This window comes from Naegleria gruberi (assembly GCF_000004985.1).
Source record: "Naegleria gruberi genomic scaffold NAEGRscaffold_31, whole genome shotgun sequence".
Classification (NCBI taxonomy): Eukaryota; Heterolobosea; class Eutetramitea; order Acrasida; family Naegleriidae; genus Naegleria; species Naegleria gruberi.
In genome coordinates this window covers 335,271-359,196 of record NW_003163296.1, presented here as the reverse complement: position 1 = coordinate 359,196, position 23,926 = coordinate 335,271, and the positions used below count along the sequence as shown (strand labels likewise).

Here is a 23,926-nt window from a genome sequence, read left to right as displayed (position 1 = left end):
ACTCGACCATGTTTGCTTCTGATAAGATGAGGAGCTTGACCGGTGTAAAGGCTCTTTTTGTGCATCCTTAATTGGTACCAATCATGCCAAGCAAAGTTAAAGAAAGACTTGTCGATGAGAGTGATACTTGGTGTTTCTTAATGGCGCCATCATAGGAGGAAGTGAAGAAGGAGGCGAATTGATTATCCTCCTCTTGTGCTTGTTGTTCATTGTGAAATTGTGAGAGACAGTCTGTGACAAAATTATTGTGATTGAAGGTATAGACATGATGTAGTTGAGGTATTGAGGAAAGCTCATGCTTCAGTTTCCATAACATTACAGAATAGTCTTCAGAGCCTGTTACAATCATGTGAGAACTAATAAATTTAACAGTTCTTATTGAGGCCCTGTGCAAGTTCTTGAATTCTGTTCGTTTCGTACTAAAATTACTAAAACCCCCTTTTACATAATAGAGATAGAGATTGCCTTCATTGTCTCCAAGACAAATAATGGTGTCCATTTGTGAATTTGGATAATTAAAAGTAGTAAGGCACCTAAGAGGATTTTGTAATTGATCAATAATGTGACACGAGCCAGTTTCACTATTCCAGACTCGTATGGATCCATCCTCAGATGCAGACAAGAGCATCCTCTCTCCTTCAATTGTAATCCATTTCAAAGACCAAATCCATCCATTGTGGCCGTTAAATTGTTTGGACAATTCTAATTTTCCATCAACAAATTTCCAAAGTTTGATGATACAATCAGCAGAGCCAGAAGCAATTATTGAAGAATCAAAAGGATCCGCTTCTACACATAATCCTGTATGATTGTGAGCTTGCTCTTTGGTGAAAATACATTCTCTCGTTTCCAGGTCCCAAATCTTAATTGATCGGTCTCTGGAAATGGAAACCATTTGATTATTTGCCATTTTCGATAAGCCAAGCACTGATTTTTGGTGACCCTCAAGTTTGAATTGGATTTGCAGTGATTCGTTGAAAATATTTATAGTGGTGTCTCTTCCTCCGCTAGCAATTAAGGAATCATCTTTTCCAACCTTGATTAATTTCCAAACATATCCATTGTGAGAATTATTCCAATTGTTCGAATTTTCCAATGATTCCATTGTTCCGATTGAATTATTTCCAAAACTAATAGGGATAGTATCATAAATGATATCACTCCTCATGACATATTTGATACCATTATTGACAATTTCTCCAGAATGCCACAATTCATGATCAAATACTATCAAATCACCACATTGAGGTTTGTATTTTCCCATTTCTTCTGGAGGGTTTGAGGAAGGTCCAGACTTGAAGAAAATTGTATGTCCATTATCAAATTCTTCATTCAAATAAATCATAAATGTCAAAATTGACTTGACAAACTTTGATTTGTAATGAACACCATCTTGATGAATTCTAAATTCTTGTCCTTCTTGATATCTACACAATCTAAATCTAGAATTGACACTTTTCAATTCACATTCCAATCCATCCTTTTCAAATTCCACTAAATTCAAACTATCAAGCATTGGTTTCAATTTCTTGGTCATTTTCTCTGCCAACTCTTCGTCATCCATTATAATTCTCTCATTATTTCTGTAGGAAGGTGGGTAATCATGAGAGGCCAAATCAAATCCAATTTTCACAGCTTTTTCAATAAATTCCGAACATTCTTTCGGTGTGAGAAAATTCTTGATAATGTAACAAGGAAGGTTTGTCTTGTTTTTCAATGGTTGTTCAATTGTTATGTCTTGTAAGTGTGATGATTCACTTTTTGTTGATATCATTTCGGAATGAATACTTTCTTCTTATTGATGTTGTGTTATTTTTTGTTGCTTTAATTGACAGTATTAGTAGTGGAATTTCTATAAATACTTAAAAAGAAGATATGCAACTGATTGAATGGTGGTGAACCTTGAAGGAAAAAATAATATTCGCACAGAATGTTGATTGAAATACACATCATCCCTTTAGAAGTTTCACTTTTCAATGAAATTCTTCGAAAACCCTAAAAACAAGGATTATTGAATATTATTTAATTGTTGACTACTTATGACTACTGACTTAATTAATATTTTCCTGTTGATTTTTGAAATCTTGTTGATCTAGATTATTTAAGTTTGCAATTTGACATGTAGATAGCCCAGTTACTTTGGAGCCTTTACACTAACAGTCAATCTCTCAATACTATTTCTCAATGCAATGTGATTCTGTACAACTTGTTGTAATTTTTTGTAATTTTTCGATATCTTCTGACTATTCGATTTGGTTTGAACTTGATCAATACTAAGAGGAAGAGATGGATTAAACATTTCATCGCTAACTTCTATATCCAATCTTGGCCCCATGTTAATTGTTCCATTTAGCTTTGATATTTCAATTAGTGCCCTTTCTCTAAAATCTTTATAATAAAATACAAATATTTCATCATTCCTTAGTATTGAATTCTTTAGTGGTTTGGTAATGAGCAGTAATTTGGGAAAATCCTCCATCGGAACATATGAAAATGTATAAAGTTTAATCTCGATAGGAACGGTTTTCATGAATTCCGATAAACAACCAGTAATTATTTGTTGTTTTGCAACGGCAGGTTTAGCTGGTTCTTGTACGTTCCCCATTATTGTTATTCCAATTAATAATCTCTGAATGAGGTATAATAGTTTTGATTTTTTTATTTTTAAAAATTTAATTTCGAATTTCCAAGTTCTTTAGCTTGAGGCTTTATAGTTGGGAATTCCCATCAGTCCTGTCATTTAAAAAAACGTAAAAACCAATCAATACTCACAAGAATAAAGAAAATGGATACAAAACCAAGCCCTGTGAATGTGGAGCATGATCCAGCAATCAAGAAGAAGAAGAAACCGCAACAACGAAAGTTGTTTGTCAAGGTAATAGACAAAGTAGTTACAGAACCAATCAAACAAAGTACCAATGATAATGAGGACACTACTCCATCATCCTCCAAAATAACATCATCGAATAATCCAAATAATAGCAAACTCAGCAAAAACACATCAACTCTAGTTCCTTCCAATCAAATCAAAAAGGAGGAGAGAAGAAAAAAGTTTGCAACTTCAAATCACCAACAAAATGGAGCATTCACAAGCAAATTGTCTTCACCAACCATCATTAACCAAGTTGAAAACAAACAACAATATGTTTCACAAGAAAACCCACCAAAACAACTTTTAGAAAATAATTTAAAAAAAAAGAAAAATAAGAAAGCAAAGCTTGTTCAACAACCAAAATTAAAACAACAGGAAAATGCAGCACAAAATAGTAGTACTATACAACCACAACAGCAAAAAACTACACGTGTCGTCAAACAAGATAGTAATGAAAAATTAAAGAATTTGATTGATACCAAGATAGTACAGGCTTTGAATGTGCTAAAGGAAAAGGAAGAGGAAATTAACAAAAGCAAACATCATCTTGTTAAAACGTTTGACTATCAAAAGTACTTGGAAAAGGTACAAATATTAATTAATGATTTGAAAATGATAGAGAATCAATGCAAAACATTCTCCGCAAGAATGAAGCTAATTCTCCAATCAACCACCAGTATGGTGCAAAAGCTAAAGGCCACAGAGATTGAATGTGGAAGGATTACCACCAACAGACTCCCAATTTATTCGATAAGGAACGAAATTTTGGAATTATTGGACCAGAATGATGTTGTTATTTGTAGTTGTTCTACTGGTGCTGGAAAGAGTACCCAAATTCCTCAGTATCTTTTAGAACATGGCTATAAATCAATAGCATGCACACAACCCAGAAAATTGACCTGTATCACTCTTGCTAATAGAGTTTCTGAAGAATTGAGAGATAAATCTATTGTTTCATGCAAGCTTGGCGAGAAAAGGAAAAGGAACAACAGAGTATCTATTAATTTTGTCACAGATCGTTGTTTATTGAATGAGTATCAGAATGATCAACTCCTATTAAGTTATTCTATTATTATTGTTGATGAAGCGCATGAAAGATCAATTTATACCGATATTCTACTTTCATTATTAAAGGATTGTGTAAAGAGAAGAAGAGCTTTGAACAATCCCTTAAAAGTCTTGATATCCTCTGCAACAATCAATGAAGATTTGTTTTCAATGTTTTTTGATAACTGCCCAATCAAGAAACTAGAACATCAAAGTTACCCTGTTGTGGAGTATTTCTCTCATTCAAGAGAAGCAAATACTTGTGAACAGGCAACTAGAAAGGTTACTGACATTGTCAAGAATAATCTACATGAAGGAGATATTCTGGTTTTTCTTGCATCTAGAGAAGATGTTACCAAATGTTGCAAAATGGCTAAAAAGAGCCTTGGAACGTCTTGCCAAATAATTGCTCTACATGGAAAAATTGATAGTTTTGAATTGAAAAAGATTTTCGATCAATCAAAGTCTATGAGAAAGATTATATTTTCGACAAATGTTGCAGAAACATCCATTACTATTCCTTCATTAAGAATAGTTATAGACTCTGGATTAATGAGACAAAAATTCTATGATAATGACAGGAATATGTCAATACTTAAAACTGTTTCCATCTCTCAATCCTGTGCTCTGCAAAGGAAAGGAAGAGTAGGAAGAAATAGTTCTGGAATATGTTATAGATTATATCCACAAGTAGAATATCAGAGAATGAAATTAGCTTCAGAAGCTGAAATTATGAGAAGTCATCTTGGTATATCTATTTTGCAAATATTATCATGTGGTGTTACCGATATAAACGCTTTTGAACTATTAGAAATGCCATCCATAGAAAGAATCACTAAAGAGGTTGGATCTCTGGAAAAGCTTGGCTTTGTTCATGAAGGTGTCATCACTGAGTTTGGCACTATGGCTTGTGAGTTACAGACAGAACCAACACTGTCTAGAATGATTATTCAAGCAAATTTGAAGGGTGTAGCTGATTTAATGGTTATTATTGTTTCAATGATGAGTATATCTGATATTTTGTTTAAAAAATCACAAGCAAAATTGTTGAGCAAGAGTTTATTTCATAATGATGGTGGAGATTTGTTTTCTCTGTTACAAATATTTCAAGAGTATTCACAACAGTCCAACAAAGAGGAATGGTCCTTAAAAAATAATATTAATGTTCAATACCTAAAGAATGCTGAAATGAACTTGAAGGATTTTAAGAACAAAATCAATTTCTTTAAAAAGAAAAGAATAATTAGAAAGGAATGTATTTCAAAAGAACAACTTTTGAAAGAAAGTATAATTGAAAGCCAATATCAAAACCTTGCCTATTTTGACGGATATTTGCCAAATATGACAAAAGTGTATTACATTCCCTCTCTAAAGCAACGAGCATTTATACATAACTCATCTCATCAATTTTTGGGAGATCCTAAACCTTTCATACTATTTTCAGATCTAGTTAGAACTGACAAGCTCTATATGAGGAATATTACACCAATTGATTTGAAGGAAATACTTCATTTTTATCCACAACTAGAAACCAATATGATTGTCAGTAAAGTTAAAGAAGAACTCAGAGTGAAATTACCTTCAATAGTTAGTGAAGATTTAAAATTTAGAAACACAGAATTCATTGAAGAAGTTGAAAGACAGTTAGGGCATGTAATAGAAATTGATTCAACAGATTCTTCAATTAAGGTCTACTGTGATCAAGGCGAAAGATTTAACATTATTTCTCAAATTAAGGAAGTAATAGAAATAGCAAAAAAGAGGGCTTTATCTCAAATTTTAGAATTGGAAATTGAAAATGGATTGGATGATGATTCGAGTGGATTACGAATCATGGTATCAAGTGGTTGTAAAGTGAAAGGATTAATATTCCCAAACGAGTTTACTAAACTTCAGGTCGATAATCTACCATTAGGTTGTGATGACGATACTTTAAGAAACTTGTTTCTACCATACCATACACTTGATGCACGTGTTTATTCCTCTTTACCTAATGATTCATTTGCTAGTGGCTACGTAGTATTTACAAACTTTTCTGTTGCAACTACAGTTTATCACAAATTCAAAGAAACTTACAAATTAACTCCTGTTCTATTTAACACCAAAAGTAGTAATGAATCTGCGTTGGTTCGATTAAAATGGAATATAGGCCCAAATAACGGATATTGCTTGATTGGTTTTAAAAATGGGAATAATTCTGCCACTATTAATAATATTACGCATGATAGAATATTTTCATCACAATTAGGACCAGCTGGACTCAGATTCCAGATTAAAAAAACGAAGAACAAGGACACTCTTGAGATACGCAATATTTACGACCATATCGATGCAAAATTTGTTAAAGTATTACTGGATAATAGACATATTGATTATCATTTCGTCTCTATTCTAAGACGTCCAGTTGTAGTAGAGAATGATTTAATCCAAGGAGTATTACTTTCTAAAGTTCAATCATTCCAGAGTCTTGAATTTCTGGACATTTTGAATATAGATACGTATAAACAATTTGGAGAAGCTTTGGTTTGTTTTACTGATCAAAAAGATGCTAAAAGCGCTGCACAAGCTCTAAATTCCACAAAATTTATGGGAGCAATTTTATGGGCCAATTCTATTCACAGAGATTCAGTTACAGTACCAACAGAAGTAACTGAACTTTTGAAATTTGAATTACAATGCTTGATTGATAACTGTAAGGCAAAAATCAAATATAATACTTCGCGCAAAAATGCAGAAAATTACAAAACTGAAATTTCGATTCAATCTGCTAACCTGGAAGATTTTAATGAAGCCAAAAAGAATGTTGTTGCCCTTGTGAAGCCATTATCATTACACCTCACTCATCAAACAATCCAATACGCTTCTAGAAAAAGAAAGCAACTTGACCAAATTGAAAACAGGAATCAAGTATTTATTTCTATAAACTCCAAGACCAGAACAATAGAAATTTTTGGATTGATTGATGACAAACACAACGCCAAAGAGGAAATCATGCAGCTTGTGGAAGGTCACTCTAAAACTTTAACGATTCATCTCAAATATTTAAAATCCATAACAGGAAATGCAGGAAAACCATTCCAAGAGCTTAAAACACAGTTTGCTAATTGTGATATTTCTTTAAATGTCAAAACCAAGGAATTAATAGTGGATGGTAACGAAAAGGACCAACATGCTATTCAACAATATGTGACTGAATTGATGGAAAATTATGAACAAAACCATAACGTTGAACACACTGATGACGATTGCCCAATTTGTTTTGAGAGAATGACAAATCCTTTCAGAACAATAGGATGTAACCACGAGATTTGCAAAGATTGTTTTCGTTTTCAAATTCAAAATCCAAATAGCTTTGTTTGTTCATGTTGTGAAATGGATTTATCCATTTCTGAAATATTGATGTACCTCGAAACCAAACAAGAGAAGACATATACAAAAGCATTAGAGGACTTTTTGCTAGAAAATCCAGAATCATACAAGTATTGCCCAAAAAATTGTGGATCTGTTTGTCGAATTGATGGTTCAGACATTATTTGCCAAACCTGTAACTTGAGTTTTTGTAAGGAATGTGAAAAGAAATCACACAAGGGACAAAAATGTGGAGACGAGGACAAAACAAGAGAGTGGATGAATACCAAAACAAAGCCATGCCCAAGTTGTTCCCAACGAATTGAAAAGAGTGAAGGATGCAATCATATGAGTAAGTTTTTGAATCTATTTATTAGTGAGCTCACTTGTTCACTTATTTTAGCTTGTTGTTATTGCGGACAACATTTTTGTTGGTTATGTTTGAAAGGATTTGCAACAGGACAAGCAACTTATGCACATTTTAGAGCTGGTTCTTGCCTTACTTTTGATGTTCCTCCTGAAATTATTCGTCCAAGACAAGTAAATCCTCCTGTGAATAATCAAATACCTCTTCAATTAATTCCGCAACCAAACCCTCAACCAGTGCCAGCCAGAATAAGGCCTCTCATTATTCCTCCACAACCACAACAACTACAGCAACCACAACCAAACAATCCGCAACCACAGCCACCTCAAAGGCAAGGATTATTGAACTGCCTTGTCATGTAAAATATGGATGCAAAATATAAATATCTATTCCAATATATCTCAAAATCTAGTAAACTGTAACTCTTCATAGATTGTTGAAGAATCACAAAGGGCGATTCTTGTTGTGGATAAGCCTTTCACCAAGCTGAAAAAAATGTCTCTACAACAACAGCGAACATCATCATCGAGTAAGTAATTGTGTTTTCAACAGCTTGGTTCATATTCTTCCAACCACACAAAATGATTTTATATTTCTTGTTATCTTTATGAAATTTCATTTGATGAAATATTTAAACATGATGATATTATTATTGTTACTGTGGAAAATGCATTACTACTATAGGATGGGGAAGAATGTGTATTTTGGCAATGATCATGATGATTCTTGTCATTTCATATCATCAAGTTGCAGGTTTTGGAAATGTTAAAATCAGTTCGGAAGCTGCTGATAAACTGAGGGCAAACAATTTTGATTGTACCATTTGCAATGTCTTGTTGACAATGGTTGAAAATGAAATCCATAAGGAAAATCCAAGACTCGACTTGTTTGCTGAAAAGATTTGTGATGCCATTCCTGAACACTATTCGAAATACAAGTTGGTTTGTGACTTGTTGGTCAAGGGAGCTCTTGATGTGATTGTAAATATGTTGTTGAAGGATTATCCTGCAACTGAAATTTGTGTCGCTATGAAATTTGCCAGTTGTAATGGATGTAGATTGGATAATAGCACACTCACTGGAAAATACAGTGTTGAATATGCTGAAAATGCAAAGAGAGAATTGGGTGAAGTTTTGGCACAATTGAATGCTCTCCAACTTCCAGCACTTACAAAGAACAAGGAAATGATGAATCAACTTGTCAAGGATATGGTCACTGCCAAATTTGAAAAGTTAGCTCAAAAGGAAAATAACAAGGATGCTGCTCAATTACAAAAGGAAAAGAAGGCACAAGTTGTTGCCCTTTTGAGAGCTTGGATTGTTTCTTTGGTCTTGTTAAAGAAAAAGATGGCACCTGCTAAAGCTGGTGGTTTGAATGTGAGAGGTCAACCTGTTGTTCCAACAGCTGGTGATGATGATCACGACTTGTTCCCTGGCAGTCACATGTTGCTTAGAAATGCTGATTGGAGAGGTATGGATTGTGATGACAAGAATCCTGGAATCAAGCCAGGTATCTATGATAACAATCAAAATAACAGAGATATGAACTGTAATGGAGTTTATGGAACTGAACCAAAGACTGGCGAGTCCTATGAAAGTTTGTACTGTAATGTTACTACTAGACAAGTTATCATGTTTGGTGATAGTGCTTCAAGTGGTTTCCACGTTCCACCTGAATGGTTGGATGTTGATAACATGTCTGATTTAGGATTTGTTTTGGAAGATGAATTTGATTGGCCACAAAAGTGTTGGTCAACTGGTTGGAATTCTTCCTTGATTGGTGATGATGGTTCTGTCTATTTGAGAATGAGACAACGTAACTTGTGTATGCATAGACAATATCAAAATGTTGGCCACAATGGTGGTAAGATTGAAAACTTTTTGAGTGATCAAATTCCTGGACTTTCCATGACTCCAAATTCATTGCCATATCTTGGATTTTTGGCTTATATTGGTAATGATGTCTGTAAGGATGAATTGAGTGAAATGACCACTACAGATCAATATTATGAAAGACTTATTAGTGGTTTGAATGTTCTCGATAAGAGATCTCCACCAAACAGCAAATTATTATTGATGGGATTGGTTGATGGTAGAATCTTGTTCAATCAAATGCACAACAGAACTCACCCATTGGGTTGTACTTATGAAGGTCTCTATAACTTCCTTTCTTGCTCTGGTGCTAATCCATGTCCAACATGGCTCACATCCAATGCCACTCGTAGAAATGCTGCCTCACAAAGAGCTCAAGATTTATCCATGGTTGCTAAAAAGGTTTCTGAAACTGTCAAATTGCAAAATATTGAATTGGGTTACATGGATTTCCCACTCGATAAGATGCTTGACTATTGTGCAAAGAATAACATTCCACCATACTTGTTGATTGAAGCTTTCGATGGTTTCCACACTAGTATTAATTTTGCTGATAAGATTGAAGCTGGTATTATATGGGATTGGCTCACCATCAACAAGCCACAATGGATTGGACCAATCAATTCCTACAATACTCAAATTCAACAAGTCTTTGGAAATCAAGGTGGTTTCTAAATTTTCACTCGAGCTCTCGGATCACAATTATGTTAATTATTATGTTATAGTAATGGGAATTAAGGTAAAATATGTGGATTAAACACTCATCCTCCAACACTTTCTATTGAAAATTAACATAATTTTAACATTCTACCTAATTTATAAACAAAATATTAAAAAATATGACGACCCATGAATATTATCATAGTCAAATGAATGTACCATTCAATGCCTCCTCCATGAGAGGGGAAGTACCTCTGGAAGAGGGTGAGAACCATTCAATAAGGCAGCAAAGGGAAAGAAGTGGTTCAACAGATACATTGGAATATCATGATTTGCCCATTTCGGATCAACATGATCACACAAATAGATTTCAACAGGTGAAGGATATTCTGGGCAAGATTTTCAAATACTCACTCGGTAATCGTCGATTAAATATGTATCTCTACACAATGATGAAGGTAAGTGTGATCTGCCATTTAACTCTAATTCTCTTTGAAAATTCTCCGACCATGATGGACCATTCTTGTTGATTAAGGTTGTGACAATTACGTACATGCAAGCGAATAGAACAGTTCACTCCTATGAGGGAATGCCTCAGAGTGAGATTGATTTTCAAGTTGTTCTCAAAGTATTTTCCTATTCTTATATGGCCATTCTTCTCATCTTGTTCACAGCTCGATATATTAAAGAGTTGGTTTCTCTGAAAATGAAGAAACCTCTCAATACAAAGCTAAATTGGGTTGAGGGTGGAATTTACTTTACCTATGTATTATATTCAGTAATTATTGTGTTGGTTCACTTTGTATTCTTAGTTAAGGCCTATCAAAGGTAAAGTTTCCAATATTTATTGTACATGAATATAACAATCTACCAATTAAATTTATAGAAATGATCATGATCATGATGAAACACCAACACAAACATTCGTCATGGAACTATTCGAATTATTTGTCCAACTCTATATTGTCTTTGAAAAGGGATCTCATTTCATTCACAGTGCACACAGTATTTCACTTTATTTGAGTAGGGCTACCTATCTTCCTTACAATGAAGTTATTTACAATGGAGAACGATTACTTGTTGAGGAAGGAGAAAATTATGTGAGTAAGAAGATTGCAAAAATTGGAGTTAAGGTATTACCCTCTCGTTTTGGAGATCAAAATATTTGAACTTTAGCTAATATTGAAAGAATAAAAAATAACGAAAAAGTAGTGAGACGAATAGGAATAGCCTTAATCATTTGCCAAAATTGTACAATGTAAAACAAGAAAAAAAAAATCAAATACTCAAAACTATTCCACTGTATCAGAGAGCCATCCTTCTAACAGATAATCATCCCAACCATAAATATGCAATTTCAATTTAGAAATATTACAAAATCCTTATCAATGTTTGAGAATTGATTGAACAATCTAATCAATCACAATAGTCGTAAATAGTTCTAAAAACCACTCCAAAAGAATCTGTTGATGAATGAAATCCATTTATTAATTATTGATCCCTCAATGTTAATTCTTGCCATCCTCTTGTTAATTAACATTTTCATCTAATCCACTAATACAATATACGAATTCTTCTTTTTGTTTTTGATATTTCAATTTTTCTTGAATTGCTTGTTCTACATAAAATTGCTTGTCATCACCATTCATATCTTTCCAAATGTATGCCATTTTTTTAGAAATTTCCATAACAGTCATTGTAGGATTTTCTTGTGTAATTTTTTCTCTTGCTCTCTTTACAAATATAATATATGCTGATGGTGGCCTTTTAATTAGCAGTTTCTTCTTTTGTTCTACTAAGCTTGGAAATAATCCACACATTACATCACACAACACTTGTTGGTCTTGTTGATTGTCAAGTTGTGGAAGGACTTTAGTGATCCTTTCCTTGTCAAATCCAAATTTAATATTTTTCATAATCTCAGTATTGTCAAGAATTAATCTTTTACGAATGGATCTTAATACATATGGTATTCCATCATCATTAAAAAATAATATTGTCTTTTCATTGATTTCAAATATATTACTGGATAATAATTTTGATAATTTCCACTTTTTCAATAAATTATTTAATTTAAATACTTTTGAATCATCTAATGGTTTTAATAACGATTCAGTTACACCCCAAATTGCAGAATCAATATCTTTTAAATATGCAATTAGTGTTAGAAATCGTTTGTAGAAATTATTTTTCCAATTTAAATTATTGAATTCATATCCAATTTTAGTAATTGCCTCATGTTCAAATTGTTTAATAGATTCTTGAACTGTTAAATTATTAATAGGCTTAAACTCCTCTTGAATATCATCCTCATCCTCATCATCATCCCCAAGGTCAACTAATTCTCTCTCTTCATCATCATCATCCTCATCCATAAAACAATTAAATTGTGCACCATCTAAAGTATCAAACAATTGATTACAATTTAACTTATTAATAAAAGGTTCGGACGAATAACAACAAAACGAGTTTTCAAAATAAAATTTACAAAATTCTTCACCACAAATTAAACCGTTCCATGATCGGCAAACATTTCTACATGTAGATGATTTAATAGAATTATTAAATAATTCATACGGATGTAAATAGAGAAACACATTGGCCAACAGCAAATCTTGATCAAACCAAGTTGTGTGATTCATTTCTGGTTGTTGAGACATTTTTTTTAATGTTACAATGCGATGGAATGGTAACTATTTATTTTCAAGTAAAGAGTGGAAAAACACTCCAAAATAATTACTCGAAGAAAGAAATCTGAAATTGGTCCATTGTTTATTCAAATTCAAGCATAATTGGGAACTATTCCAGTTCAGTTTCATCGTTGGTTTTAATTGAGAAGACAACCACTCACCACATATACTGAGACTCCGGTTATTGTGGTTGGCATTGTTTCAGTTATCTGTTGCTAGAAAGAACTCCCAAAGGAAAGAGAGTTAATGGCTGTGTAAATATTAGCAAAGTTACCTATTTCATCTCAAGTTCTCAGGCCTGCCGAACCGATATGACATTTCGAATAAAAATAACTAAAAAAAATGGGAAATACAAATAAGAAGGAACCAACTCGCTCACCAGAGCAAACAATTATCAGTGACAAACTGCCACCAACACTAGCAAACTTTCCAAAACAAATTCCAATAGAAATACAAGTTCACACCATGTCATTTCTTCCACTTTATGAAATACCAAAATTATTTCTAATTTCAAAACCTCTCTATCAGGAAATGAAAAGTAATAATCAATTATTTGTCAATTACTATAAGATATTCCAATTAAAACTATCTTCTATCATGGGAAAAGCCATGTCTGTTGTCAAGATTGATTTTGAACAATTTCCAACTCAATTAGAAAATTACAAATTACAAAGAAATGAAAGTGGAAGTAAATATTGTGAAAATTATTATAAATTGGAACAAGCAAATGATTATTGCAAAATGGCAAGAAGGAAAGTTCAAGAGAGTTACATATCAAGTTATGAAGTAGCGGATGTAGTAAAATAATTCGAAACATTTCCGACAGTTCAATAAATTCGACATGAATCCAATTAAATGCTCAATTAGAGATTTACTCACGAGATTTTTCACTCAAATATTCCAATACTTTTGCAGTGCAGGATCCTCCCAAGCAAGTACTCAAATTGACAAATGATGCCTGATCCAATGATTTTGCAGAACTTCTCTTGATACAATCCAAGATTTGTTCTCTACAGAATGCAGTTGATAAATTGTAGATGAGAGAAACCATGTTAGGACTTGATGAATGCAAATCCTTAGCAACTTCCTTCACTGGTTCTTCAATGTTGAGCTTTTTCACAAGTTGATCAACTGTTGTTGAGTGATCTACAGTAGTGGAAGAATGTTGTAAATGACTGTATAGTGTTGGAAATCTTGTAATGGATCCGTTTTGTTCCAGCATTTGATCATATTTCTGCACGAGATGATTATTTCTTGTTAAAACTTCATCATTCGAAACTAATTTAAACTTGTTATCGGCAGCTGTTTTAAACTCTGCACAAGATTTCAAATCCTGAAGAAATTCAGCTCTTCTCTCGTCCACACTTTCATCCAAAACACTCGGATACTTCTTTCCAATACAAGGAACACTTTCCAATAATTCATTCACTTCCAAACTATTCCAAACTATTTCAATGCAGAAACTTACCAACACAAACACTCTCAAAAATCTCCTCCATAGCGTGTGGATACTTTGATTGTCCTTCTTTAACTAAATCCCTATCAAATTGTTTAATATTCAGGTGATGAGATTTCTGTGCACATTTCCTCATGATTGAAAAATAGGAAAATAATTCACGTTCGTTTGGATGCGAATATAATTTGGAGGAAAAGGCTTCGCTCTCTTGGAGAAGGTTTGGTTTGATGTGGAGGATAGGTTCTGGTGATGACATTTTTTTGGTGTTGTTTTCAAAGAACTTTTTGGTCAATTAGGAAATTTTCAATTGACTAAATTTGGTGAATTTTTAATTGTTGAGTTTACAATGAATTAACTATTAACTATTTTGATTGTTTTCAAAATAATAAAAAATAAATATCCGAAATGCATGTCGAGAAATTTTCATTTCTATAGAAATCTAGGATTGTCAACAGGAACCGAATAACAAAGAGCAATTATTGTTGTAAAATAGATCCATTGTTTCTGATCTTCACATTTCTCAAATTCTTAATATCACAAGTTTCATTATTGGAAATTGTTCAAATTAAGAAAGTTGCTCTCTTGATGAAAAAATCAAAAAAATGCAAAGATTAATTCCATTACTTGTTGTGTTTTTGGTTCTATTGATAAATGTGTCCCATTCTCAAGTTTTGGATCATTGTAGAGCAATTGCATTGGGATCAGGAGGTGATAGAGGATCGTTTGAGAGTAAGCATTGTCTAAATTTTACAATTTAAACTTATTCGAATCTATTCTGATGCATGGAAAATGCAAACAGTTGGTGTTTTGAAATATTTGGTAGAAAATAGGCCGAAAGAAGAAACTCAGTATAATGTAGTAACTGGAAATTCATGTGGTTCAATTAATGCTCTTTCTTTCGCTCAATTTCCAATAGGAAAAGAGAAAGATGCCATTCAATTCATTCTGGACAAGTGGCATTCCATCAAATCCTCAGATGTATACACAGAGTGGAAACCATTCGGATTAGCACAAGGTTTCCTATACGAATCAGGACTATTCAACACTGCTCCTCTCTACCAATATCTATATCAAAACATTAATGATTCCACACTTCTCCACACATCCCCAATTCCAACTTCGAATAGATATTGGCGAATTGGTGCCTCAAATCTTAGAAAATTCTCATATCGTGTCTTTACTAATGACAATGTCAAAACGAAAAAGGATTTGATTCGAGCAATTGTTGCATCCTCAGCTATTCCTGGAATATTCCCAGCTGTTGATATTGATGGAGAGTTGTACGTTGATGGTGGAATGAAATACATGACTCCAATAAGTGATGCCATTGAAAAGTGTAAGAATCTCACTAGGAAAGTTTACAATAATTACACTTCATTAAAATCCAATGGAGACAGATTGTCTCCCCATGAAAAGGTTCAGGGTAGGATTACAATTGATGTGATTCTAGCTATCAATTCAGTTCCTTATCCGAAATTATTCGAATTCAATACCACACCTTTCATTCTATTAGAAACAATTTATAACTCTGCAATGGATATCTTGTTGAGAGATTTGGAAAATGCTCGATTAATTTACAAGGACGATCCAAATGTGCAAATAAGAGCCTTCCTACCTAAACATTGGCTTCCAGGTTACTTCATCGGATTTAATGCTAAGGAAATTAGTGATATGATTGATAAGGGTTTTTCATCTGCTCAGCAATATTTCAATTCAACCCGAACAGAAATTCATATTCATCATAAATAATTAATATATTAATACATATTCGAGTGATGATGATAATGAAAAAATCAAAGCATTATTAAGGAACAAGGGTGAAGCAAATTTTGTATTTTACTGTAGAATTTTTTTTGGCGCCAATTGATCATTATGTGCGAAAGCTGACAAATCGCAGCCGTTGCACATTTTAAAAATATAAAAATAATTTTATTATCAAATTGATAGTGAAACGTTTGTGATGAGAATCCTGAACAACATTTTTCATTAAAAAAACAATCCAAATCATTATCCTTCCTAAACTCTGAGGATTCTCTGACCAACAACACAAAACAGCAAGACAAACGAATAGCAAAACTTGTTTAGAGAATTTAATTGTACACAAACCAATAACACTTAGTATCCCGAGCGAATATAATCATATAATTGTATCATATATAATTTATTAGAACACATAACAATAGAGAAAATGATAAAGACAAATTCTACAACATCCAATTCTACTACTACTACCAATGTAAATAAGCCAGTTTTTACAATTCCTGCCTCTTTCCTTGCCGAAACATCTCTTTCCTCCCTTGCCAAGTCAGCATTTGTTCAAGAGAAGAAGAATCAAGTCAATAATAAGAAGACTTTACCAATGAACAAATCTACTTCCACATCTACTAATAACAAGACTAATAATAACACTACATCGAGCCATAATCAATATACTACTACAACTACCAATAATAACAACAATACATCCACTTCATCATTTGCTGCTAAAAAGCCAACAGGTCTTCACCTTATTTCACTGGAGGAAAAGTTGCAAATGTCTTCATCCACCACAACTAGTAATAATGCATCAACAACAGTTAAATCTCCACAAACTACTACCTCAACAAAGACTAAGAATACACCAAAGAAGAAGAAACAAACTAAGGAAACAGCTGTTCCTCAAATTGCCCTTGAAAAATCTCCTTCCACTCCTAAGGACCTTAAAGGAAAACACAACTCCGATCAAGAAGTATTCAGTGATTGTGAGGAGTTGGAAGATAGAGCTACTGTAATTCTCCTCTCTGCACGTTCAAAATACAGTACAACATTAACCTCACCAAGAAGCTCACTCTCTTTGGCTTCATCTACATCCTCTGATGATTGTAGCAGTGAAGCTTATCAGAGTGCACAAAAAGCTAAACTTGCTTCTTTGGATGAAGAAGAGGAATATCAAGCCAAGACTTCGAATGTCAAATTGAAAAAGTCCAATCAAAAGTTGAAAAAACGTGTTCAAACCTTGACTGAAGAACACAATGCAGCATTGGAACAGCTTTCCAAGCTTCAAGAAGAATTGGTCTCATTAAAGACCAATTTTGAAAAGCAATTGGAAGAATCCAAGACTTCTTCCACCAAGAAGATTGATATTTTGATTGATAGAACTCAACACTTCAAGGCCAAAATGAAGAAGACAAGAGAAGAATTGGATCAAATTGAAGTTAGTGTAATTACTCCACTTCGTCAATCATTGGAAAAGAAGAGTGCTGAATTTGAGGCAATTATTGAATCAATGAAGACCCAATTGAAGGAGCAACATGACCATGATGAAATTTCATGGAAACGTATTTTGAATGAAAAGGAATTGGATTTTGCAACAAAATTAGAATTGGTGCAAAAGGAACAACAAACAGCTCTTCAAACTGAACTCTCATTGCGTTCAGATTTGGAAAAGATTGTCCAAGCAAGAACTGAAGAAGTTACAAGTTTAAAGGAGACATTCAAAACTATTCAACAACTTTTGGAAACAAAGAAGATTGAGGAACAAGACTTGTTGAAAAAGTCTACATCTCGCGAAGAAGAACTTTTAAATTTACTCCACCAAAAGGAATTGGAAAATCAAAGAATTATGCAAGAAAATGCAATGCTCAAGAAGCAGGTTGAATCTCTTTCCAAAGCCATCCCAAAGAGTGTTGAAGTAGCCGAATGGAAGCAACAATTGGCCATTCCTCAAAGAGTTGAAGTTGACAAGTCTGCTCCAGCCTCTCTCAGTGTGTGGAGACAGATGCACGGAAATTCACGAACAAATAATGCTCTTCGTGGTACTTTGGCCAACTTTTTAAATAAATGTTAATCCAATTTTTGATAAATTGTAATCATTTGATATATTATATGAGAAAGTGCAACCACTCTTCATTGAAATAGGATTTTTCAATTACTACATTGTAATCATTTCCAATTCTTTTGGGAATGGATCCTTATAATTCCACAATTTAAACAATAAGTACACAATAATCGAATCAATTCATCATTATTCATCTTGTATTGATTTGGAATTGTTCATGAGGCAGCAACTTTGTCGAATAGGTTTAATTTATTAAATGAAAAATGAAAAGGAATGTAATGAATAAAAGAACCTTAAAACTATTGCATTCACTTGAGCTTATTTTAGCTTGTACACTGCTTGGAAATGGTGAGGGTATTGGTGAAGGTATTGGCATTTCTGGAATATTGGTAATACTAATACTGTTCAATACGAACCCATTTTCAGAAAGGAGAGACTTCCACATGTTATCATTAGCATCATAGAACTTGAAGAAGTTTTGTCCAACAACAGCTACTGATCCACCTTTGCAACCAGTAACGTCATAAGCTTTCAAACCACAAATATCCATACCTAGAACAGTTTCTTTAGGATAGTTAGTACTAATGGCACTGTACTCGCCAGTTCCATCACGTCTCCCAACAGAGGATTCACTCATGAAACTTCCACCAACAAATATTGAACCAACATTTGAGGCAGACAAACCATTAATGTATCTAATCTTGTTAACTGAACCTGTGGAAATAATACCAGAACGTGTTGTCCAAGATCCATCCCTTAGATTGAAGTTACATATACCCTTACATTGAGAATAAGCGAAAATAGAAGCAGAAATAAACATGTTATCTGAGCTGTAAATATGTGAATTATAATAGATATCAGTAACACCACTGACACCATCAATCATAATCCACGAACTACTTGAAGTGTCATACATGGCAAGACCATACTCTTTACCATTGGCATCATGGAATTTACCACCATAAAATACCATATTGTTATTGACAACCTTGGAAATAACTGTTATATAGGTTGCATTCAAGGTTGCTTGTGTTTCCCATTTCTTATTCTTGTGGTGATAGTACAAGATGTTTGTTGCATTACTACCAGAGACAGAAGCTTTGAAATTACCAGCAATATAAATATCACAAGGAAAAAGACCTTGTGTCGAATCAAAATCATATGAGTTTGTACATTCAGTACTGATGGCAGTAACCACAGATCCAGGAGTGAAATCTGATGAAGAAAGACCAGTATCAACCCATTTAGAGTGATAAACATTCCAGACAGCAAGTGGACCACTCTTTTTGGTTCCCAATTGAGTGAAAGCACCACCAATATAAACATTACCATATGAATCAGTAGTAAGAACCTTAACTTCATCATTAGTACCATTTTCCATGGCCTTAAAGGATTTTTCCTTCAAATCATAGTAGGCAACATTATTATATCTTGTATCGTTCAAGGTAGTGAAAGAACCACCTGGTGCAAACAATCATGACACAAATTTAATGATGATCATGATGATGACATTGAATAAATTAGTTAGTAATATATTATATATCCTTTTCTCTATATACTTACCAATATAAATTCGTGTGCTGACTGGGATAGAAGGAAGTGCAATGGCACTAACCATGCAAGCAGTCGTAGTGATGAAGAACAAAACACAAGCAGCAGCAGAGAGCAATGTCTTGACCATATGTTGTTTTCTGTTGTTTTTTTAACCCGAGTTGATAAAGATGAGGAATTTTAATTTCCTTGTTGTTAAAATTGTTTAAGGCAAAGGAATTTTGCTGTAAATTTGTCTTAATTTGGACAATTCAAACTTGGAATTCTTCAAGGTGAAATAATCTGGTCTTTTTTCATCCACTTTTTTGAATAATTGTGTCAATGAGGGAAACTGCAAACACTTCCACCACAAAAGACAGAATCATGATCATGATATTACACCAGTAATCATGTTATAGATTTGTGTTTATTACAAATCAAATAATATTGATTGTTTTACATATATATAGATTTATTGAGGATATATATTGAGATTACTTGGCGTCACTACTAGTTGTATCTTCTTTACCAACATTCATCATTCTATCCTTAGCTTGAATACAGGTATCTCCTGGAAGTTTATAGTCAGTTCCTCCTGCCTTAACAAAATCTCCAACATTTGCTCCCTGAACTGATTGCTTTTCACCCTCCATTTTCCATCCAGAGTTTGGATTTTGCATATTGGACGATTTTACAATGGTATCACCACCTTCTGTTCCATAACCAGGGCCTTTCTCTACTTGGAAGGTTCTGCCGTTAGCGGTAACTTCAACAGCATGGTGATCAAAAGGTGCACTGCTGCCACTACTACTATGACCAGGTCGTGATCCACTTTGTACAGATTGAACATTGGCATTGTAAGTGGAATGAAGGTCGCTAATGTTTTGCTCTGCTTGGTGCATTCCTGCTGGAGGAGGTGAGGAGCTTGAACTACTGCTTGAAGATGATATCAAATTTTTAATACCTTGCATCATTTTCTTTAGTGTTGTTTAGATTGAGTCAAAAACTTTGATCCTTTTATATTGGAACGGACAAACCGAAAATACAGCATTTCACAAAAGAAACAAAATGAATAAAGTGAATTTCCAAAAAAAACAAGTTGGGTATTTACACATTGAACTATTTGTTTCACATGTATATTGAAAATGCAACAATGAATTGAAGGTTTTCAGTGCGTGTATTTCAAAAATATTGCATCAAAAACATTACATCAATTTGAAGTGTCATATAAAAATAAAAAAATGAAATTGTGTAATCTAGTGTAATCAATCTAACTATTGATTCTCAAAACGTGGCATAATATCATATTGTCATCTTTTCTGTTGTAATAAATGTTGTTGAGCTACATTGCAGAAACAGTGAATTTGTCTTTGGAATTTTCATTATCATCTCCGAAGTTGAGCATCAATCAACTCCAAAGACCGCCCGTATTATCTCCGTATCAACCATGATTCGTTATCAATTAACACGCGAATCAAACAAAACAAGATTCAAAAAAAAAATAGCAAACACCATGATCAAACTCGTCACATTCCTTCTCTTTAGTTTAACTTTCGTCTTGTTTATTTCATCATCTTTCCAAACAGGACCAATTTGGCCATACGAATGGTCAACCCTTGCCTATCAAAATTCAGGTGGTTTTGTCGATACCAATCCTTCCAAACTTGCCACCTATCGTATCTTCAATTCCTATCAATTAAAAGCCGAAAGAATTGAAATCCAATTCTTCAACGAACCATTACTCATCCAAATCCATGCAGGTTTCACTCAATATTCATTCTATCCACATAATAATACGTGCAATGTTGTTGAGTTGGGTTTCAATCCACTTCCATATAATTGGTTACAAAATGCAACATTTGCTGGAAATCAAGTTGTAAATGGAGTTAATTGTAGAGTGTGGAAGAGATTGACTTCTACTTATTGGGAAGATGAAACTGATGGAACTCCTGTTAAGGTTAATGAAAGTGACTTTTTTGTGTGGAATTTCATTTCTGGAACTTTTAAGGCAGGAAATCAAAATAAGAATTTGTTTGATATTCCAGTTTATTGTAAAAAGAATAGAAAGTAAATTAGTTTTATTGGAATATTCAATACTATGATTCGAATAGTTTGTCAAGTTTATCATTATTCAAGAGAAGAAATTAGTATTTTAATTCTTCACGTTTCGAATACATTATATCTGATCTCATAATATACTTCACACCCTTAAAGACCTTCTCTCCACCATGCAACATGTGTTTATCATGATAAACATATCAAGTAAGATGAACTAGTTGATCAGTTTGAATGTATATTTTTTAATAATTAAATTTACAGACAGAATGATGAATGTCCTTTATATTGTGAATTTTCAAAAAAAGTTACTAGAAGAAAACGTTGAGGATGGGATTCGAACCCACGCGGATTACTCCACCAACTTAGCAGGCTGGCGCCTTAACCACTCGGCCACCTCAACTTACATTCTCTAATCTAAAGAAGGTAAAGTCAACAGGGTTTCTGCCATTTTGTTAAATGTGCGAAGAGGAGTTGGGATTAATAAACAATGAATTTTAATGAACAAAATCCATTTAATCCTGATGTTCATGTCCCTCTCCATCATCCTCACGAATGTCAGCCAATGTAGTACCTCTAATAGTCCTTACCAATATTCTCAAAACCAAATAAAACCAAAATACATGCAACAAAACCAATAAACATAACAATACAATTAATAACCAGTAAGTGCTTGCACAATATTTCAGAATACAACATCCATAATCACTAACTTCAGCTGGAAAGATAGAGTCTGAAACATATCGGAAAATGTAATATCTTGAAGGATCGTCCCATCCATGAAAATTGGCAGCTGCCAAATAAATAATGTAAGGTAAGAGAACCAATCTCATGCAAAAGAAGGCAAGTGTAAAGGCAATAAAGAGAACTGTTGACATGGTTTCGTTTTTCAAGTGATGGAAAGCTTTAGCTCCATAGAGGAAAATATCTACAAAATCATGTAAAATCAATACTATACTTCCAACACGATGATGACTAGAAGTTAAACAGAAGGAAATTAACATGATTGTTGCAATGTGATGTACTACCATTTCCAAAAAGTCTGACAATTTTTCATCCACAAACAGTAAAGTAAAGAGAGCTTGCACATAAAAAGCACATCCCATCAACATGTAATATCTAAAGTAAGGTGTTTCGTATCCAGTATGACCATGTGGATACTCCAACACACAAAATGATGCATTATTAAACCATGAGGTTTCACTCAAAATTGAATAACCTAGAATTGTTGCAAACAAGTAGTAGGAAAAGAACCAAACATTCTCCTTGAATCTGGCTCTAGTAAGTGGTGCAATAACATTAAATCTGTTATTTCTCATCATTGGATTGAGGACTTTCTCATATAATATTTTCCTTGTCATGAATATAACAATGGCCATTGTTAACATGGTAATAGTATCATGAATAGACCAATTAACTCTTCTAAATGGTGCTGGCTCCTCACTTCCCATAATGAGAGGAAAGTTATGAGGTGGAGAAGAGGTATTATGAGGATGAACAGTATATCTGAAAGAATTATTAGAACCATACAGTCCAAATATTGCATCAATAGTATGATAACTAATCGTATTCATAATACTATTATTTTCTCCATGATTGTCAAGATGAACAGCTTCAACCAATGTCATTGTGATGTTTTGATAATGCTGAAGGGAAAGAATTAATTTGTTTTTTTCTAAATTATGCGCCTACACAATAATAGATGTGATGGTTATTATTATTCTAAAGACCGTTTGTGTATCGACACACGAGGAAGGAATTAAGCATGTCGGAGGAGGATTATTAATGATGATGCGGAAAGTATTCGTTGTTATTGTGTGGTGATGATGAGAAGAAACCATTGATGGTGTTGATGTTGATGAAAGTGAGAATTGTGTAATATTGTTGTACGTTATTATAATAAATGATGTACATGATAACATCACGATAATATAACTTCTTGCTCATTGAAGAAGCTTCTTAGCATGAATTATTATTGTACATTTGACTCTCATTGATCGATCTTCTTGAATTGAGTTAGTAGTAATTTTCGAGTTAATTCACTATCAGGAGATGAATTCTTTCCGTATTATTAAAGACAAGGCGAAGAGTGCCAATAATTGATGAGCTTTTTCAGCAAGCGAACGAAGCCACCAGATGATATCCGCTCACACCATTCTTTTCTTGTTGTGAGAGCAAAATTTAGCATGTAAAAATATTGGTTGTAAACTCTA

At 33.4% G+C, this 23,926-nt stretch overlaps 11 protein-coding genes and 1 non-coding gene across 12 annotated transcripts; 5 read left to right on the top strand and 7 right to left on the bottom strand.

Moving 5' to 3' along the window:
* Window positions 1-67: 67 nt before the first annotated feature.
* NAEGRDRAFT_50003 (uncharacterized protein) lies at window positions 68-1,774 on the bottom strand (the record flags this gene model as incomplete). The annotated part of the gene is made up of 1 exon (XM_002675855.1): window positions 68-1,774. The coding sequence occupies one exon, from the start codon at window positions 1,772-1,774 to the stop codon at window positions 68-70; it is 1,707 nt and encodes a 568-aa protein (XP_002675901.1).
* Window positions 1,775-2,134: 360 nt separating this feature from the next.
* Window positions 2,135-2,605, bottom strand: NAEGRDRAFT_68961 (uncharacterized protein; the record flags this gene model as incomplete). The annotated part of the gene is made up of 1 exon (XM_002675854.1): window positions 2,135-2,605. One exon carries the CDS (start codon window positions 2,603-2,605, stop codon window positions 2,135-2,137), a length of 471 nt encoding a protein of 156 aa, XP_002675900.1.
* A 180-nt stretch (window positions 2,606-2,785) lies between these two features.
* On the top strand, window positions 2,786-7,996 carry NAEGRDRAFT_68960 (uncharacterized protein; the record flags this gene model as incomplete). The annotated part of the gene is made up of 3 exons (XM_002675943.1): window positions 2,786-3,421; window positions 5,099-7,619; window positions 7,716-7,996. 3 exons carry the CDS (start codon window positions 2,786-2,788, stop codon window positions 7,994-7,996), a joined length of 3,438 nt encoding a protein of 1,145 aa, XP_002675989.1.
* A 142-nt stretch (window positions 7,997-8,138) lies between these two features.
* NAEGRDRAFT_80170 (acyloxyacyl hydrolase-like protein) lies at window positions 8,139-10,343 on the top strand. The gene has a single exon (XM_002675942.1). It carries the CDS (start codon window positions 8,330-8,332, stop codon window positions 10,178-10,180), a length of 1,851 nt encoding a protein of 616 aa, XP_002675988.1. The 5' UTR covers window positions 8,139-8,329; the 3' UTR covers window positions 10,181-10,343.
* Window positions 10,344-11,694: 1,351 nt separating this feature from the next.
* On the bottom strand, window positions 11,695-14,567 carry NAEGRDRAFT_50001 (uncharacterized protein; the record flags this gene model as incomplete). Its single annotated transcript, XM_002675853.1, has 3 exons — window positions 11,695-12,563; window positions 13,735-14,301; window positions 14,474-14,567. The coding sequence occupies 3 exons, from the start codon at window positions 14,565-14,567 to the stop codon at window positions 11,695-11,697; spliced, it is 1,530 nt and encodes a 509-aa protein (XP_002675899.1).
* A 533-nt stretch (window positions 14,568-15,100) lies between these two features.
* NAEGRDRAFT_68955 (uncharacterized protein) lies at window positions 15,101-16,060 on the top strand (the record flags this gene model as incomplete). Its single annotated transcript, XM_002675941.1, has 1 exon — window positions 15,101-16,060. One exon carries the CDS (start codon window positions 15,101-15,103, stop codon window positions 16,058-16,060), a length of 960 nt encoding a protein of 319 aa, XP_002675987.1.
* Window positions 16,061-16,317: 257 nt separating this feature from the next.
* NAEGRDRAFT_80169 (uncharacterized protein) lies at window positions 16,318-18,153 on the top strand. The gene has a single exon (XM_002675940.1). It carries the CDS (start codon window positions 16,500-16,502, stop codon window positions 18,135-18,137), a length of 1,638 nt encoding a protein of 545 aa, XP_002675986.1. The 5' UTR covers window positions 16,318-16,499; the 3' UTR covers window positions 18,138-18,153.
* Window positions 18,154-18,372: 219 nt separating this feature from the next.
* On the bottom strand, window positions 18,373-19,809 carry NAEGRDRAFT_68953 (uncharacterized protein; the record flags this gene model as incomplete). The annotated part of the gene is made up of 2 exons (XM_002675852.1): window positions 18,373-19,589; window positions 19,692-19,809. The coding sequence occupies 2 exons, from the start codon at window positions 19,807-19,809 to the stop codon at window positions 18,373-18,375; spliced, it is 1,335 nt and encodes a 444-aa protein (XP_002675898.1).
* A 343-nt stretch (window positions 19,810-20,152) lies between these two features.
* NAEGRDRAFT_49997 (uncharacterized protein) lies at window positions 20,153-20,632 on the bottom strand (the record flags this gene model as incomplete). Its single annotated transcript, XM_002675851.1, has 1 exon — window positions 20,153-20,632. One exon carries the CDS (start codon window positions 20,630-20,632, stop codon window positions 20,153-20,155), a length of 480 nt encoding a protein of 159 aa, XP_002675897.1.
* A 531-nt stretch (window positions 20,633-21,163) lies between these two features.
* NAEGRDRAFT_80168 (uncharacterized protein) lies at window positions 21,164-21,745 on the top strand. Its single transcript, XM_002675939.1, has one exon. It carries the CDS (start codon window positions 21,172-21,174, stop codon window positions 21,727-21,729), a length of 558 nt encoding a protein of 185 aa, XP_002675985.1. The 5' UTR covers window positions 21,164-21,171; the 3' UTR covers window positions 21,730-21,745.
* Window positions 21,746-22,035: 290 nt separating this feature from the next.
* Window positions 22,036-22,116, bottom strand: NAEGRDRAFT_t380. Its single transcript has one exon. It is a non-coding gene; the product is annotated as a tRNA-Ser (tRNA).
* A 112-nt stretch (window positions 22,117-22,228) lies between these two features.
* NAEGRDRAFT_68950 (uncharacterized protein) lies at window positions 22,229-23,341 on the bottom strand (the record flags this gene model as incomplete). Its single annotated transcript, XM_002675850.1, has 1 exon — window positions 22,229-23,341. One exon carries the CDS (start codon window positions 23,339-23,341, stop codon window positions 22,229-22,231), a length of 1,113 nt encoding a protein of 370 aa, XP_002675896.1.
* Window positions 23,342-23,926: the final 585 nt, after the last annotated feature.